General features: G+C 44.8%; 2 protein-coding genes across 11 annotated transcripts in view; one reads left to right on the top strand and one right to left on the bottom strand.

The window, feature by feature from the left end:
* Positions 1-2,614, top strand: part of CLSTN1 (calsyntenin 1) — a 39,895-nt gene extending 37,281 nt beyond the window's left edge. For all 4 annotated transcript variants that reach the window (XM_040588791.1, XM_040588792.1, XM_040588790.1 and 1 more), the window contains one exon: positions 11-2,614. In XM_040588791.1, coding sequence (XP_040444725.1) covers positions 11-205 — 195 coding nt within the window. In that variant the 3' untranslated portion in view covers positions 206-2,614. The remainder of the gene's footprint in view (positions 1-10) is intronic.
* A 139-nt stretch (positions 2,615-2,753) lies between these two features.
* PIK3CD (phosphatidylinositol-4,5-bisphosphate 3-kinase catalytic subunit delta) overlaps positions 2,754-18,286 on the bottom strand; it is a 48,211-nt gene continuing 32,678 nt past the window's right edge. For 6 of the 7 annotated variants that reach the window (XM_040588787.1, XM_040588788.1, XM_040588785.1 and 3 more), the window contains 15 exons: positions 18,016-18,112; positions 17,482-17,612; positions 16,562-16,621; positions 16,179-16,346; positions 15,252-15,373; positions 14,946-15,089; positions 13,976-14,075; positions 12,952-13,130; positions 12,640-12,749; positions 11,959-12,037; positions 11,538-11,705; positions 10,626-10,749; positions 8,821-8,966; positions 8,432-8,564; positions 2,754-7,862 (listed from right to left, as the gene is read on the bottom strand). In XM_040588787.1, coding sequence (XP_040444721.1) covers positions 7,725-7,862; positions 8,432-8,564; positions 8,821-8,966; positions 10,626-10,749; positions 11,538-11,705; positions 11,959-12,037; positions 12,640-12,749; positions 12,952-13,130; positions 13,976-14,075; positions 14,946-15,089; positions 15,252-15,373; positions 16,179-16,346; positions 16,562-16,621; positions 17,482-17,612; positions 18,016-18,112 — 1,899 coding nt within the window. In that variant the 3' untranslated portion in view covers positions 2,754-7,724. Of the gene's footprint in view, positions 7,863-8,431; positions 8,565-8,820; positions 8,967-10,625; positions 10,750-11,537; positions 11,706-11,958; positions 12,038-12,639; positions 12,750-12,951; positions 13,131-13,975; positions 14,076-14,945; positions 15,090-15,251; positions 15,374-16,178; positions 16,347-16,561; positions 16,622-17,481; positions 17,613-18,015; positions 18,113-18,286 lie in introns of those variants that run through there. The other variant, XM_040588789.1, reaches the window with a different exon arrangement.

The following is an 18,286-nucleotide window of genomic DNA, read 5'->3' as shown; positions in this document are numbered from 1 at the left end:
GTCTTAACAGACTTATGAGGATCAACACAGCAGTGAAGAGGAAGAGGAGGAGGAGGAAGAAGAAAGTGAGGATGGAGAAGAAGACGACATCACTAGTGCAGAGTCTGAAAGCAGTGAGGAGGAAGAGGGCGAGCAGGAGGAGGACCAACAGAATGTTAACAGACAGCAACAGCTGGAATGGGATGACTCTACCCTCAGTTATTGATTCTAGCTGTTCCCTTTGTCTTTGTTTCTGCTCTAGAAGACTCCACTGTAATACACTCCATTGTTACCAAGGATTCATGGTGTTTAAAAAAAAAAAAAAAAAAAAAAAATTCATTCTGGCCAGTAGATTCAAGCCACACACATCCCAGTGTTTGTGTTATGTCAGCTAGTTCCTGATGCTGTTTCTAGAATTGTGGTTAGCACCTCCTTTCCTTCAGCCATGCCTCAGTGACTGGATTTTTTTTACGCTATGTGAGGAACCACCTTGCACTTTTTTCTTCATGTCATGTCAGCTAAGTGACTCTACAGATCTGTAGCCATTGCACATGAATTTCTGGACTGTCATTTTGCTCAGTGAAGCAAACTTGGCTTTGTTCCTTTTTCTAAAAGATGCAAAGATTGCTTGTTGACAGAGGGTAAAGCTGCTCATTTCAGCCTGTTGATTTCTTTTAATTTTTTTCCCAAAATTAGTGCATGTGTAAAGTGGCAGAATGAGGTTAATATGTAGAAGATTAACAGACTTTTTAATATTTTGTAAATATATTGGAATTATGTAATTATGTCATTTGTGGTAGTGAAAACAGGGTCTGGGGTTTAAAACATGCTAAAGTAAAAAACCATGCAGCATGAAATACTACAAAGCTCATCCTACTGCAGCAGGAGCACGGGCACAGTTATCTAGTGTAGATGTTTCAGTAATACAGTGTCATTGGCCTTGACTGCCATGTTCGCTCATGCCCCACTCTGTTTTAATTTTTCTTTCCTTTTCTTTAATCTCCTTTATTTTTGCAGAGGGAACAGACAAACTTGTGAGAAATAGTAAAGGCTTTAGGCACCTCTGCAGAGGCTCAGCTGCCCTGTGCAATACAGTGGTCTGTTTTTCCTTTTTCTTCTTTTTTCCTTTTCTCCAATTAAGTCTCGGCGTAAAGGGCTTTTAAGTTATTGGGGGAAAAAACACTACTTGGATGGTGGACGAATTATTGTGCTGTTGCTGTGGGGCGTTGCCACAGCTGCTGTTAGTTACAGTGAGGCTGCCTGTAGCACAGCGATGGTCTGTCCGTACCGCTGACAGGGCGGGCTGTTGATGTAGTCGGTGGATTTGTTACGTTGGTGACTGAAGCCGGAAAGCCTGAGCCCTGCGTACCTGTGCACCTCGGCGTTCGGGGGCTTTTTGGCTGTGCAGTTTTTCTAATCCGGTGGCGGGGAGGGGGGCTTGGGACATAGCTGGCGTCATTTCTATTAAACACACTCCTGCTCATTCCCTGTAGCCTCTTGTACGGTAACTTGGACTGTCGGTGTATTAAGCCTTTGTTTACACTTAGTAATTGTGTTTACCTGCTGGTGAAAAGCTATAGCATACATTATCCAACTGGAAGACCTTGGGAATCACGGTAAAATACTATTCCAAGCCCAGATGACTTTGGTTGTTTCTGATCAAAGTTCCAACTGGGAATTGCAAAGGATTTCTCTAAAGAAGTAGCAGAAAGGTACGAAAAATCAGTGAATGACCCCCATGGTGGAGAGTGCTAGTTTTTTTGTAAGGCAGGTCTTGTTTATTTAACTTTATTTGGTCTTACGCAGAGCCTTGAATAATGAGTATCTGCTCACTTGGTTTTTATGTTTGGAGGTGGATTAAAAAGAGTAACTTGTTTTGCTTGTAACAGGGGACTAGGACTCCGTTCCCTCCTCAGCATGGTAAGCAAAGTTCGGTTTTTGATCTTGAGTGTAGCCCACCTCTGCCCGGGGCGCACAGGCCACGCGCGTGGCGCAGGCTGCTGGGCGGCTGACAGGACGCAGCAGGGAGATGTTGCACTGGGCACGCGTGCTAGAGGAGCGACAAGCAAGCCAACGGGTGAGGGCACAAAGGGTCATAATTCAAAGAGCTAAAAGATTAGGATGGATCCAAATGTTTCTATAGTTTTGATTTCCAGAGCAGACCTATTCTCATCTAGTGATGTGTGTAATGGGATCTAGTGGTGGGTTTTATCTGGGGTAACGCTTGGCTGCGGAGTGCCTTTTACAATAGTAGATGGACCTGGAAGCAGGGAAGAGAACCCACACAACTAGCTTACCGTTTTTTGGGGTTGTTTTTTTATGTAAAATTTTAGATTTCTAAAATGGGGAAATGGTTTTGACTACTCTACGTGGTAAATATAACTGCTAGTTTTAAGTAAACTGGGAAACTTTTAACTTATGTCTGACAGTTGTCCTGTGTTAATGTGTAGAAGACTTATCCTTCCATATACTGTTGCTGTAGCTGCTGTATTTTAGACCAAAACTGATCATGACTGAAAGGTTGTAAACATCCTGATGCAGTTGTAGCCACTGTGGGTATAACTTTTCAGATGTGTATATTGGTAACAGGTCAGTTTGGAAAGTCTATAAGCTACAATAAATTTCTGGTTCTAAAGGTTGTTTGCATTTATTTTTTACTGAATGGAACAAAGTTGACTCAAGTTATATTAACTGCGTTAATTTGCTTCCGCTGGTAGAAGAGTTTTGTTCTCATTGATCTCTAAAGCACAGTTAAGACTTCGGCAGCATGTATGTACAATTTATCAGTTTATTTTTTTACTTACAAAACATGTACCTAAAGCAACTGAAACGTTAAACATGTAAACATTCTCTTGTTACAGAACTGTGGTTTGGCTTAAAAAAATACTTCTTTTTTCAAAGGCAACAGAATAAGCACAATCAGTTTGTACAGAGTTAAAAAAAATAATCACAGAAACGTCTCTAAATAAATAGAAAGGGGTATCATTTTGAGCATATTTATAAAATCAGAAGCTATTTATAGTGAAATTAATATTTTCAAAAGTGATTTAAGTTTCCATCTTCAGTACAATTCAACTTGCTGAAAACTGTCAGGTGAGCTGCTGCATTGGACATTTGGAGTCGGAGGTCCTTTGCTGACCTGATACAGCCACCAGGAGTGTCATTCAGGATGCTGCTCCAGGGGTGTACAAGGAAGAAGGTCCACTTGACTCATCGGTATTTTTACTTCTTGTAGGTAAGTCAATTTTCTAGACTTAAGTAACCTCCCTCTAAAACTGCTGGGTGGAGAAACACCTTTGGAATTGCGCAGTTCCTGCAGTTTACACCGATACAACTTGTATTATTGCACTTCTGAAATTGAAGGGTGGATGACACGAGCCACTGCTGTGCTGTGCTTCTCTGAAATGGTACTGGGGCCTGAGTTTTCCGGAAACGTTACCAAAACAAGGGCTGAGGGCATGTACCGCTGCCAGCCTGTAAACCAAGTAGGTGAGGGTGACGAAGGAGGTGACTGGGTAAAGCTGCCTCGCTGCAGTGTAACAGGCAGCGTCCCGAATTACCAGTTTGTGGCAACACTGAGAATTGCTTCTACATTCACTGTAGCATGTTTCTTCCCTTCCACAAGAATGTGCAAACCACTGATGTGGTTGTGGTTTGGTGCTTCTCAGCCTGCACGTGGCCTGATACTGTTGCATACTTTTTGCTCCGTAAATTTAATAAGGAAGGAAATAACAATATTGATCTGTTCTCTAAAATGGAGCGAAGATGTGTGGCTGCAGGGAAGCAAACCAAGCCTGGGCATGCCCCTGAGAGAGGGAATACAAAGAGGTCGTGAGTGCCTGCCTCTCCCTGCCGGGGCAGCAGTGGTTTAGATGAGTGCAGGACTCTTTTTTTTCTCACTGTCTGATCAGCCCGAACAGAGCTCTTAACTCCTACCATATTTCTAAAATCAAAACAACTGTTAGAGCTTGAGTGCTGGGCTTCTGTGTTCCTTTTTGCATTTCCTGTTAAGTATTTCAGGAGAATCCCCGCCAACCTTATTTTATTCCGTGACTGAGGCCAATTTTCTAAATACTCCGTTAAGCTTGGTTGCAGAATGCTTGGTCTCCACAGATCTGGCTCTTAACAAAACCCTCAAATTACAAAAGATGGCACCAAATCATTAGAGGACAATGGTGGAACCTTTTAAAAGCATTGTCCTGGAGGGCTGGCAACGTGGTACGGACAAGGCGCTTACCAGACGCGGTGTGCATTAGTCCTGCACGCTGACTGGGAGTGAGCATCGCGTGACCTGTCCTTCTGGGGGAAAAAATCCCAAGGTAGAGCAACAGGGTGGTCAGCTGGTGCAGAGCAGCATCGTGCTGTGAAGACACAGACTTGCTGTCGGTCGTGGGAGAGCAGCTGACGGGTGGTAACTTGCTACCTCATGGAAATTTCTGCATTTGTGAAGTCGTCATGGTTATGGATTATTTTTTTTTAATTGGATGTAAGAGATACAAGCTTCCTACTCCTAGTTTAAATCGTGACACTCAGCACCCTCCTAGCCTGTGAAGCTTGAGGCTATAATCTGGCACAGGAAAGGAAAATTATTCTTCTAATACTTAAAACAGCTTTACAAAAACAGGTCCTGACTGTTTGCTCTGATACTATCTTAACCAGTTTAGTTTCATACTACCGTACTGCAAATGGCAAATACGGATTCACTGTTTAAGACTTTATTTGAAACCTGCGATCGCTGTCTGTTGTGCAGTGCAAGACGACTGTAATACCCCAGACTCAGGAGAACCACGAGTGAGGGCCAGTTACAGCCCACTGCGGAGAGCTGACCTCTGAGGACGACACGCGAAGGCTGCAGGAAGTTTCTTTTAGTCTGATCTCTAGAAGCAGCAGCAGTTCTAGAGTGCTGGCTCCAGTCAAGATAGACAGTAGTTTTCTTTCCTGCGGGTCAGTCTGAACACATTTACACGGTGTTTTTTTCCTAGTGTTATGGTCAAATGCATAGTTACACGAAGACGTGAAGCGAGCTTTCAGTTCTGGCTAACTAAGCTGGGTCTGTAACAGCCCATACAGCAAGAGCAATTGCTGCAAACGTGCTGTCTGTTCTGCTGGGTATGCTGAAGAACTGTTAGAGGAATGTGCTGGTAAGCAAGCTGGGCTCACTCGGAAGGGTACACACCTTTCTGTCTTGAAATGTTCTGGCCCCTTCTCAGTCACATACAGTATCATTTCAAAGGTGTAGAAACAAGGGATCTCCAAGGGTTCTGTGAAGTTAAAATTAATTGTCTTCTGTATAACTGTTGCTTCTAGTAACAGGTGCCCTATGAGAGGTTTATATTGACGTATACAAACCAGTATAGAATAGCCTTTATAGCATAATGTCTTCTTATGAAAGGAAACAGCACTTTAAATCAGACTTTAAATTAGCAACAGCATAACGCTAAACCATAATCTGCTCATATCTGTTTGTATGTAAAGGGAACGAGGGGAGGGTTTATTAAAGGTGTCTGTTCGCTGACCAAACCTCTAGCATTACCTACTACTATTGACTTCTGCTTGGGGTAGAAGTTACTTTTTTTAAGGCAGTATTAACTTTGTTCTTTGTCAGCTGCAGAGCTAATGTATTTGAACTTGTCCTCTTAACACGCAAAAAAAAAGAGAACTTGCTTTAATTTTTAAGTATTAAAAAGAGCTGAAAGTCAGGAATGAGTTGTGCCTATATGCTGGATGTAAAAATAACATCTAATCAAATTCATCCCATGACAGGGAAGATCTATTAAAAATAAACAGGCCCATTCAGTCTCTGCCTTAACCTTGCTGGTTTTGTAGGAATTTCAAACTAGACATGAAAGCTCAGTTTACACCAGAAAGTAGTGTATCATTTTTGACAGTACATGCATCTCTTGTCACCTGAGAAACAGGATCTGAAATGTCTATTTTTCACTTGGGCTTACTTATGTAGATTTTAAAAAAAAGTTTAAAACACAGTTCTGTGAGTAAATTAAAATTGCTCAACCTAGTTAAGGGCATACAAATCAAATACAGGATTCAGCTTCAGGGGTGTCTTGAAAATTACACTATGCTATTCCTTAAAAGGCAGGAATGGCAGCACCTCCATAGGAACCTGATGCGGAGAACATGGGGAAATGGGAGGTGGACCCCCAGGGGACTGCTAAGGGACGCAGGTACCAACCCCACCGCTCCACCTGTCTTCCAGCAGGACCCGTAGGCTGCCTACGAGGTGCATCACTTGCTACCGTGGGAGGCACCGAGTGGCAGCAGTGACGCAGCAGTGGCTCCTGTTCATCTGTCCCTGTGCAACAGCAGTGCCCAGAACTGCTCACGAGGTGAGGACACTAGCTGGAGACAAAAATATGACACATGAATAGAAACAGGTGATTGATCGCAGCACCTTGTGGGAGATGGGATAGATCCTGCCTGGGAGGGAGGTGGCAGTGAGAACGGGAGGAGGCTGGAGTCAACGGTTTGATTTAGATACCAGCCCAGAGGACGGCAGCTTGCGCTCTGGCTGACCCCCATAGGGACAGTCTTTGCACACCAGCTCCAGTAACAGACAAGGAGTCGTGTAGCATGGCTGAAAGGAGGAAGAGTGCGGAAAGGAACAGGGAATGTGTTTGTAAGAAGATGAGGCTTGAGATACAACTTACGGTGTGTGTTTCAGTGTTAAACCCACTCATCCGGCACTCCTCTGCCCTCACGCCGGAAGGCAGGCTGGCCAAAGGACCTGGGCACAGAACGGTGCCATCCGTCCCAGCTGACACTGGAGTTAGTGCTGTGTCCCTGCCGCTACGTAGGTGTAGGCCAGCGCCCTGCGCGCACGCGTTGCAGGGAAACCAGGTGGCAAAGCAGCCCTGATGCAGCACCCCAACAGGAGGTACATGTAGCAACCAGCGTTACGTGCCAATTTTGAAAAAGCAATCTTACTGTTTTCAGGCTTAAAAACAGAATAATTGCAGAAACCCAGGAACTGCGTGAGACTGAACTGAAGTCTGACTTGGGTTAGGTGTTTCTGTTTGCTTTCCCATCGGCCAATCCAAGCCTGCTCTTGTGGCATCAGTGTTTCGACAGCCATACTGGGGTTCCAGTTCAGTTTCAGAACACTCTGGCCTCTGTAGCAGAGCACGAGCAGTGTGACCGCGTGGGTATTTTCACCCTGTCACAATGCAGAGTATAACAATTTGTCCCAGTCTGTTCCAGTGGTGATTTAAGCTGACCTACCTTGGTGGGAACAGGGTAGGAGGCACAATCACATGGTGAAGTTAATGCCACTGAGCTGTAACAGTAGGGACCTAGAAGACGGGCTATAGTATAAGAACTACAGGGATAGAAGGTTCTCAGTGGTCAGCTAAATTTTCAAGAAAATAGAAATACGCACATTAACATGCCAGAAGGATGTTACAACTGCCTGCACTCTTCCATTAGAAGGTGTATTTGAAGCTCAACACATCCTTAAGGGTACAGTACATCTACCTACCTTTCACTGTATGCAGTAATTTTATTGCCTCACGTCTCTCCCTTGTCCCCCAAAGATCTACAGCAGACATGATTATGTGGCTGATGACAGTCCAACATTTTTTCAGTCCTGTGGAAAGGTCTGATCTCTGGGAACGCAGGTGGGGGATCTTCAACATGGCAACATTCATCAGTCTTTAAAAACCTGTCTACAACTGCCAGACTCAGTGCAGGTATTACATTCTCTTGGAGCAAGTGGACAGGCTCATGTTGCTCTACTGTCTGTTATCTTTGGATACGTTGTGTGCCAGCCAGTTCACTTTGGTTTTCCAGCTCTCTCGCAGGGCTTCATTAAACTTTAGTCTGAAGTGCTTCAGTGCCTCCTCATCTGTTTTCCCAAGAGCCAGGGAATCCTGAAGGTAAGAGGCAGGAATCAGTGTAGCCTCGCTGAAAGTGCAACTGAACAATTAACTGCTCAACTACTAAGATGTTTACTCACTAAGAGATAACTCCATAGAAAGAGCGCTGAGTAGGAAACAAGTAGCCGTGAACCGTTTTGAACTGTTACTGTACCTGCATGAGTTTTTTTTCATTCTGCTGAATAAATACATGCATCCTACGCTTTATGTTGGGCATAGGGAAACAGAAGGATTTTTAGTGCACTTGTAGAAGGCTGCACTTCCAGCTGGCCAGGGCTAGGCGGTTGTACTTTAGGAGGCCAGCTGGGAACAGGGAATGAATCACAACCACAGAGCTCTGTCTCCTTTCCCACAAGCTGGTTCTACAAGGGACCTACTGTCTTTTGTGCTGAAGTTACTTCCTGAGCACCCGTACCCGGCATTTCTTATGTCCTTCACCACGAACGCCAGACGTTACTCGCTTGCTTCTGATAATAGCCCCTTCCCCGCTGAACTCCTCCTCCTACCAAGCTACAAGAGCAGGTATTTGGTTTATAACTCTGTCTGGGCTCTGCTTCTCTTACCTTTAAATACTGAATGTCTTTAGAGCAGCTGAGCTCCGGCAGGCCAGCAGCTTTCATCAGTGCAAACAAGTGCAGGAAGAGGAGACCGTGGCGCCTCAGAATCATATAGGCCTTTTCACAATAACCCCTGAATCTGTTCAGAAAGGCAGATGAGGCAAAGGCATGAAGACTGCAAGCTATACCATTTCATAAAGCAAAACTACGTATTAGTCTGAACCCTGCTGTCTGCACTGATAGCTACCAAGCTCTTTCACCTTTTCTAACAGGTAGATACTTATTTATTTTTGTGTGTGTAGACAGCTATAGGCTACTTATCACTGGATTCAGAAATAAATTCTGAAAACTTGGAGCTTAAAAAGCTTAAGTCAAATTTAACTACTAACACCTACCTTTCAAACTTCTCATTGTTGTTAGTTTTTCCTTGCTGGATGACGTGCACAAAGTCATAGGTTAAGATGAAAGGAACTCGTTCTCTGTTAATACCAAATTTAGTCTTGAAGTTCCCCAAAAAGTGACCAAAATCAATATGGAACAGCTGGAAAGAAGAAAGAATTATTTTTTTTTTCAGAATAGTTATCTTTTATAGCTGACAGATGTTGTGTTCTCTTCACAGTTACTGTATTCAAAAGATAATGACCATAGGAGTTTGGGAGGGAGAAAAATGACCTCTCCTACAGCACTCCTTTGGGATAAGAGGCAGTGTTTACTTCCCAAGATACTCTTTAGTTTCATTAGGTGATGGACAGAACAGAAAAGGTACTTGTCTATCCAATACTTGGTATATCTGAAGAAATCTCTGGCTTTGGCTTTTCTAAAGCTGTAGAACGGCACTAGTAGAAGCAGAAAGGGAACTAAAATGGGCACCCTACCCACACAGCCTGAGTCCAAGACAGTGTGTGGAAAGATGTCCTGTCTTGAAGTTGCCACAAAATATTACTTGCTCAGGTAAGGCTTTTTCCCCTCCCTTTTTTTTTTTTTTTTTTTTTAAATACCAAGCACAGTGAAGTCATCGCACCCCTAGTGCAGTGGTGGGAAGGAGGATCCTGTGCAGAACCTTGCGCACTATGGCAATTTTGCACACCCTGGCGATTTTGCACACTGTGGCAATTTTTGCAGAGTTGCTGTAAACCCCCGACATCCAAACCCCAGGGCTGCGGACCGCAGGGCATCGGCTCCCTCAAGGGGACAAGTAACCGAGTGGCCTCTGCTAAATGTGGAGGAGAGGCAGCCCTAGGGGGGGGCTGCTGCTAGACAGCGTTAGTGTCTTGTTAGCAAATGACACAGCGCCCCTGTCCTTGCTGCCACCCCAAAATGAAGGCACTAGTGGGTTTCTTTCACCACGACCGCTCGATTTACGGGAATAAGATGTAGAGGAGCAGGATGCTACGTAGAAAGAATGCAGGCAGGCAGCTGCACCTACCTGAGCAAGATGAGTCTCAGAACATCAGCAGCCAATTTCTTACTGTTAAATACTAACTAGCTGACTTCACTGGACCTGTGGGAGACTTACCTTGCACCATCTAGCACAGGGCTGTTTTAGGCTTTGTAGAATTCACAAGTAAGAAAGAAAGATAGCTTAGACTTCCCCCTTTACCATTATTGATGTAGTTTAGTACACATCCTGTCAAAAAGGGATTTTCTTTTTCCTGGTTTTGCCCTTTATCTTCCTTCCAAGCTACTCTTGCAGAGCAGAGGAGTAGAGGAATCAGTACAGGTATCAACATGAAATTAAAACCATGCTGATCACTTGCCTTCATTTTTTTTAAAATCAAAACATTTTTTCTAGGAGGAAGACTATAAATCTATCAGCTTGGGTAAGTAACTGAGGATCTTACCTAGCAACTAGAAGCAATTTGTGACTGCTGAAGCCAAGTCCTCAGATTGGTAAGTACAGTGCTTGAGTTTGCATCTGCAGACAATTTTAGGTCTGAATTGCTCCACTGTAATTTCAAAGTAGGTATTAACAGCAGCAGCTGATGCCAGTGATGCTTACCGAATTGTAATCCAAATTACAGAACTGTGTTTACACTCTTAATGATAGAAGCTATTGAGAATATTTGTCCAGTCTGCCTTTCAGCTGGAAGGTGAGACACACTCCTCAGCAGCAGGATTGGACTGGGATGCGTCTGTCCACTGCTAAGCAGCATTTATGCCCCTCTTCCAGTACTTCAACCACAGCAGCAGATCTCCGTACCTGTCCAGTTTCCCGGATCATGATGTTGTCACTGTGCCGGTCACCTATCCCCAGCACATATGTTGCCACGCAGTACCCAGCACAGGAAAGAGTGAACTCCTCTATAGCTTGTTCTAATGCATCGCTAAAGAGGGTAAGAAAAAGATCGAAAGAGAATTTTACTTTGAACAGTAGTATTTCACCACTGGGGCAGTTGTTTTTATAGCTTCCCCCATGCAAACCTGCAGAAGGTAAGGGAATCGCATTTGAATTTCCCATAGTGCTCTCCAGAGGCAGTACTCCCACCTGTGCTTTACAAAAACTAGCTGAAAAAACAACTCTCTTGTAACTGGAGGGGTCTGGATAAGGGTATGTCCACTACCTCAACAAAAATGGTTTGGTCTCTACTAGATAAACTCATTCCCAGATCTTCACAGATCCAAAAGATGGAGTGTGCTCCCAGAATGATTCCTGTTGGCGCCCTGTTACTTCAGGGCAGCGTGATGTGTTGTGGCTGTGTGCTTCTGTATCTAGTAAACCCCCAAGCAACACAGCCACTCGGTTTTTTCACCTCCCCATTTTGGCATTACCCCTCCTGCACCTCCTTCCAGCTGCCCCCATGCTGACTGACTATTTCTGGAGAAAGTAACAGGGCCAAGGGCAAGATCAAGGCTTGGATCCAGCCTGGGGACAGTGCTATCTTAGGCTATGGAAGATCAAAAAAGCTTGCACACAGTAACCCAGAAGCCTCCACTTCTGCTCAGGACCCATACAGATCCACATGGGGCCAGGCAGGGAAGCAGCCATCGATATCATACGACAGCACGGAAATATATGCATAATTGAAGGAAAAAGCTGAGGAAAGCAGGAAGAAACTTCTCTAGATGAAAAGAAGCAGTAAAACGGCGCTGAGTAAAAGGTAAGCCCACTTACCCCGGGTTCTTGGATTTTAGCCAGTTCAGCAGTGCATCCTTGTTGAAGGCTGCAGTGGCCACCATGTTGCTCTTGTTCAGCTGGATGTTGGCAATGGTGTCTGAATGCATGACCACTTCTATCAGCCCAGTCTTGTCTCCTGTGGAGAGGCAGCCATAAGGGGTCATCCTGCAGAGATGAAAGAAACCCTTCCTCTGAAATCTTGCCCAGAATTGGGTTGTGTTGACTTTTAAGCTTTCCCTTGTCTGCCACGTCTGCTCCGTACCTACTCTGCATTTCTACTCAGTACCACAAAACCTGACTAGCTGCTCACGGAATACTACACAGACCTGTCAGGGACAAAATAAGCTTGCAGACAAAACGGCCTCACCACACATGATACATCATTGCAGTAGGACAACTGTGAGCGCATGTGACTCACCTCAGGTCCAGGCCCTCCTGCTTCCACAGGATGTCCATCAACTGGATCATCTGCAGAGTCAGCATATCCTGACGAAGATCTGTGCAGTATTACAAAGGAAAAGAGGGTCGTAAGTACCTCCCATGCTCTCCTCCTCTTGTGCTCTTGCAGGTGCCACTTGTTCTGCCCCTGAAGGAAGCAGGCTGCTAGAGGGACCTTTGCCAAGTTTGTCACTTGCTAGGTCTAGCTGGTAAAGAACATCAGCACAGAACAATGTCTACTAGTGCAGTAACAGTGTAAAGCCACCATACCAGACCCCGTAACTCACACACGATAATACTAACGGAGGTATGTGCTACTTCACTTTGCCAAAGCTCTTCCCATAGCAGTCAAGGTGATACACCAGTGAGCAGGAGCCCCTCCAACCCTACAAAGCTTGGACTGCTGTAGCTCCTTCAGACCTCACATCAGGTTTCTTTTTACTGTGCAAGGGTACGCAGCTACTACTGTGCTAAAATCTCTAATGAAGAGGAATGCAAGTGCAACCTAGAGAAGAGTTTATTACATCTCCAGATTACTGTCAAAAAAACCCCATGTTGATGGCCCTCACATAACATCTTCATGGTCCATATTTAGGCCCACTCACCATAATAAATATTTGAGACTATCATGCCTGTGAAAACATTTCCTTTAAAGACTTACCATCTCCATTTTTAAAAATAATACCCACACCACCTCCACCTGTCTCTTCATTATTAAACACAATCCATAAAGGTTTCATTTTGGAGTCCATAAAGGTGCACTGATCCACGCTAGAGGAAACAAAAACATTACCATCAGAGTTTCCATTTATTAAAAAAGCGGCCATCTAAGCTGCAAATTCAACAGCATCTACAAATCCTAACACACTGGTGACTTCCAGGAGAAAAGAGGACCTTGGGGTAACCAGAAGCCTGACTCTACTGCCGAACAAAGTCTGCAGCACAAGTTAGGAGAGGCAGCTATCGTCCTTACCAAACTTCAGCGAGGATAATGTTTGGGTTCAGGGGGGACTGGAGGTGGGAAAGTGCTTCAAGGTAGGTTTCCTGCTTCATGCACACATGCATCATCTCCTTGGTTTGAGGCTTGGTGGCCTTCTGAGAACTTGCTTTAACAAAGTCATTCAGAGCTTTCATCTTGTTGAGTGCTTCTCCCTGAACAAAGAGAGGGATGGAAAATGGTTGACAAGGGAAATTCCTGGAGGTTTAAAAACTATTAACATCTACTGTGAAATGTAAACCTTGGTTGTATCTCTTATGTTCCATTCAACCTGTGGCAATTTCACATATTGCAACCAAGCAAATTTAGTAGTATCTGCTTGAGGGAGATCCATAATCAGTCATGGATCTTCTGCTGGGCACAAATGCACTGCAAGGTAACGACTGCACCAGGAATAATGCACATTATCAAGCACCAAAGGAAGAAGTGAGGTGCACTGGCTGGGAGAGCTGAGACCTATAGCCCTTGCCCTTCGAAGCTTTTGGAGAGTTGTGCAAAAATGCCACTCGGTCTTGAAAACAGAAGCAGCACTGGTTTGTGGGCACATCCTAGATATGACTTCACCTATAGGCGAGTCCCTCACTTGTGAATCAGGTACAGTGATCCTTGATGGATAACAGATTAGTTTTTGAGACTGGGTGAAGAGCAGGATTACCTCCACACAGCAACTGAAGGCAAGAGTGCACTGCTCTGGATCAGACAACCAGCTGTGACCAGCCCCTACTAAATGGTAACTCATTCAACTCATCTAATAACAGCAGCGGTCTTTGAACACTTCAAACCATTCCAGACACATAGTCGCGTGGGACATGTGTGGGTGAGTAAGAGATGAGCAAAGTCACATGTGATGAGGAAGTCTCGGCTCTTAATAGGATATGCCAAAACCAACATAGCAGTTATAGGGCTTTTTTTTGTATTATTGATAATGTTAAGTTGGAAAAGCTGAGAACTAGCTCCAAGGAAGAGGGAAGTCAACCTTATCGCTGAAAGCAATTCTTACCTGTTTCATCAAAACTTTCATATGGTGGGTGCTGCCTCTGCAGTATGCTTCCAGGATCAGGCCAAACCTCAAGGCAACTGCAGGAACATGCATTTCTGACCTAAGAGAAGAAGGGAGGTTAAAGCAATTGTGACTCACTGCAGTGACTGACTAATTCTCCCATTCATGCCAGCACAAGGCCGGGGGGGGGGGGGGGGGGGGGGGAAGAGGAGAGTGCAGAATATTGGCTTTATATATATACATAGATAAGTTTTATAGATATGCATGAATAATAAATATATTAAATATATATACTATATATTAACTTCATATTAGTTATATATATATAAGTATCTTTACATACGTATATAAGCTTTATATATATTAGTCTTTCTATGTACTGGGGAGGGGGAAGAAAAAAAAAAATGCACCCACCCCAGAAGATGATGTAGCAAAACCATTGCTTGAAGTGATGAGACATCCTTCTGGATGACTAAATTGCTAACCACTCCTTTGAAAACATTACTTCAGGAGCAAGGACAGTTTGGAGCCTATAGCCCAGAACTGGCAGGTGGCCACAGGTGTCCAAAGTAAATTTCAACTCACAGGCATGTGTGTGTGTATATATATATATATATATATAATATATATATAAAATATATATAAAATTCTGAAAACAAAACCCAATCCAAACACCATCACCACAACAAAATTAAAAAGTAACAAGCAAACAAAGATTTTGTGTCCTTCTGGAATAATCCTTATTCAGCCTCCCAACATAAAAAGCTACAGCTCCTGGCTTTTGGTGGTGACAAGGATATCCCACCGATGCTCTGATGAAAGACACTAGCCGATGGGACAGCCTTTAAATAAATACCCTGGCATGTATACATACAGACATGCTTGCTACCTCACTCCACAGAGCAATGAGGAAACCAGTAACTGCTGGTTTCACTTGATCACTAAAAAGCCCAAAACATTTGCTCTTTACCTCAGGTGCCAGAAGAGGAAGTGGCCGATCTTGCGGTTGGATAGCGCCCTGTCCAGCAGGAACTTGGTTAATTCACAGTCTAAGTAGGATTCATACTTAAGCACCTGGACAAGCTGTAGCAGGTATTGGAACACATCATGATCTCTGTGGACAGAATGGAAAAAGACAAGACAAATTTATCTTTACTGCAACAAATGTACTTGCAAAAACTGTAAAGACAAGACTGTCAGATTGCTTGCAGTCCCCTCAGCAGCACTAAACGTAAATAGAAAGGGGCTCTGCATATCCCTTGTGGATAGCACTTACGTCAGCTTCTTCAATGAGTTGATAGCAAAGGAGCCAACGTAACGGTCAGGAAAGCTAAAATCCAGCAGCTCCAAGGCATTCAGGACAGGCAACTCTGGCCAGGTTTGAAGCAGAGAAATCATCTGTAAGGGGGGGAAAGGAAAAAAAGCAAAAAAAGGAACAAGTTTTTTATGACAATGGGTATAAATCTAAAATTCTACTGATGGAAAAGCAGCTCTTTGAGGGCTGTATCACTATTTATAGATGCCTCAGAGCAAGTTTGCAGACACCAGGTCAAAAAACATCAGTTCAAATTTTCTAGCAAGGCTGACAGGTGGAGCCACCTAAGTCCACGGCAGGGTTGTATTTGCTGTACCACAATTAGCGTAATGAGCAATTTGGAAAAAGCACTTTTCTGCAGCATAATAATGTAGACTAGAAAGGGCCATTTAGAAGGTCCTGTCAAAGCTCCTGAAGTAAGGAGGAATGAGCAGCACCAACACCAGCCCTAATGGATGTCTGCCGCTTGGTGGAAGAGATTCACTGACCCCCTCAGGTAGCTTGTGCTGGTCTCTATCAGTTAAGACTATACAATCTAGATCCTATTTCTGCCGTGGAATTAAACAGATTTTTTTTCTTGCCTCCAGTTTCAAGAGGGAATAAGCAAGACTCTGTTGGTCAGTAATGAGTCTGGGACAGTGCACAGAGCTGAACAGAGCCCAGAAGAACCTAACCTCAACTCAGCTGGGTACCACGCAGCGTACGTGCACAGTGACCAGTTGAGAACAGAAAATATTCCTCAGCCTCAGTGATGTCAAACCTACCTTCACAGGGCCACTGTGAAACATCCCTTGCTAAGCTGCCTCCCAAACATAACACGGGAACATAGATAGATACCAGGAGATGGATCAAAAAGGGAGCCCTGGCTGGCAACCCCAGCACTCTCACCTGGGCAACATCTTCATGCTTGTTCCACTTGGTGATGATAAGCAGCTTTGCCAAAGCCTGTGGGTACTGGTCACGGATATCATATCTCATCTTCCACACCAAGTCTTTCTCATGCTCATATAGTTCAGTGTGGCTCCTCCGTTCCAGTATCTCCTTCAGTTGCAGCTTCTGCTCATGGGAATCACAGGAAAGAGCATACCCAGGGCTCAGTCTCAACCCAGAGAACTTGCTCAGCCCAGAGAAACCTTGCAGGACTAGGGCATGACCCAGTTTTGGGGGAAAAAAGCTGGCTAGGGGTAACACGGAAACATGTAACTTGGCCTGTGAAATCAGGCTTGCACATAGCCTGCATGTAGCTGAAAAACCGTTGCCAGAAGACTCACCTCCTCAGGATCTTCTGGTGCAGCACGGGGTTGTTCTCCATTCCTCCCCAACTCCAGCAGCTAGGATGCAAACAAAGAGACTGAGAAAGGCTCCTCATTCCCTCTGTACTTCTAGTTCACCACTACTTCAGGCCATTACAGCTCAGTCACTTGCCACCTCTGGGGAAGGGAATCACACCTGTCACAGCCCAAGGGTAGGTCACATCCTCGGCAGGACCACCCTGCTCAGAGGTGTAACCTAACTGCCCACAGAGCCTCGTCCCTGGTAGTAATAAGAATGAAGGGACGAGCCCTTTCCCCAAAAAGGGCACATCCGCACACCCCATAGCCTGTGAACATGAGCCCTTCCAGATTCTTAGCACTGCCATGCGCTTGCCAAGCAGACAGCACCACCCAAGCCATGCTGCCCACTGGCACAATCCATTGAAGCTTCTGAGCCAGAGCATGCATCGTGGGGCAGCATGCGTCTATGTCCCTGGCACAGCAGATCTCCTTTCCTTCTTCTACTACTTGAAGAGTCCAGCCAGTTGCAGGGACGGATGGAAAATCCCCATACCACACAGCATGTCAACACTGCTGAAAGGGAAGGAGCTTCTACTTTCACCCGTTTCCCCTCTACTCCTCTTCCTTCCTACAGAGCCTAATGCCACCTAACGGCGGCTCAGTTAAACTCATTTTTTACACAAATGCTCACCTACGAAAGCAGCTTTACCTCAGTAATTCACAGCTTGGAAAAGTATTCACTCAAAGGTCCATTAGTTAAGTAAAAAAGTCAAATTTTCAATTAATATTATCTATTAATCAAGTTTTCTTGTATCCAGTCCCTGTCGACTGCTACCCAAGAGACAGTGACATGTTCCTGGCACCAGCAAAGCTAGGGAATTTCTGTGCCTCCCCAAAAAAGCATCTGTGTCTCCTACCTGCTCAAACGACGGGTAATACACAGGATGTGATGCAACGCTGGGGAAGCAGATGACCAAGGCTGCTGCGCTTTCTGTGTTGGGGTTGCACTGTACCGTGCCCATGGGGTTCAGAAGTTCCCCTTTCTCATCTGAAAAGCAAAGCACATAAACCCATGAACCCAAATGTTCTGAAGCTTTGGTCCAGAAAGCAGAGAACAGACTGCTTCCAGCTCCATCCCTGGACACCACCTGGCCCTGGGCAGCTCACTGCATTTTCTTGACTTCTCAGAAGCGAAGTATACATGACATCTTTAGGACAACAGCAACCTCTTACACCATCCATGCAGTACCAAGTAAAACAAGGCCTTCACCTCGGCAGGGCTCTAGATGCTGTCGCAATATAGAGTGCTAATTGTACTGGGTCTGCTAGTCTGACCTGTTACAGTCCCTCCTACAACTACTGGACCACAAAGCAGAACGCTGCGGGGCTCCTGTCTTTGTGGTGGAGGCTGAAGATGCAAAACAGTGCAGTAGCTCTATCACCTGACATACCTGGAAAGGAGGACCACATGTGCAAGCAGCACTCCCCTGTTTTCAGCTGGTCTTTATAGTCAAAGAGCATGACATTCACCCAGGCAATCGGGCAGTCCTGCAAAGCAAAGGAAGCAGCTCACTTGGGTGCTACATCTGCAAAAGCTGGATGAAGGGATGAGAAGAGCTAAGAACAAAGTGAGATATCCCCATGCAAAGCCAAGCCCTCACAACAGCCAGAAATAAGGATTTATATAATCTTGATCTTTTCCAAGTCTGCAAATTGCTACAG

This window comes from Falco naumanni, chromosome 3, assembly GCF_017639655.2.
Source record: "Falco naumanni isolate bFalNau1 chromosome 3, bFalNau1.pat, whole genome shotgun sequence".
NCBI classification, from domain to species: Eukaryota; Metazoa; Chordata; class Aves; order Falconiformes; family Falconidae; genus Falco; species Falco naumanni.
The sequence above is the reverse complement of the archived record's forward strand: the minus strand, read 5'-3'. Positions and strand labels throughout refer to the sequence as shown.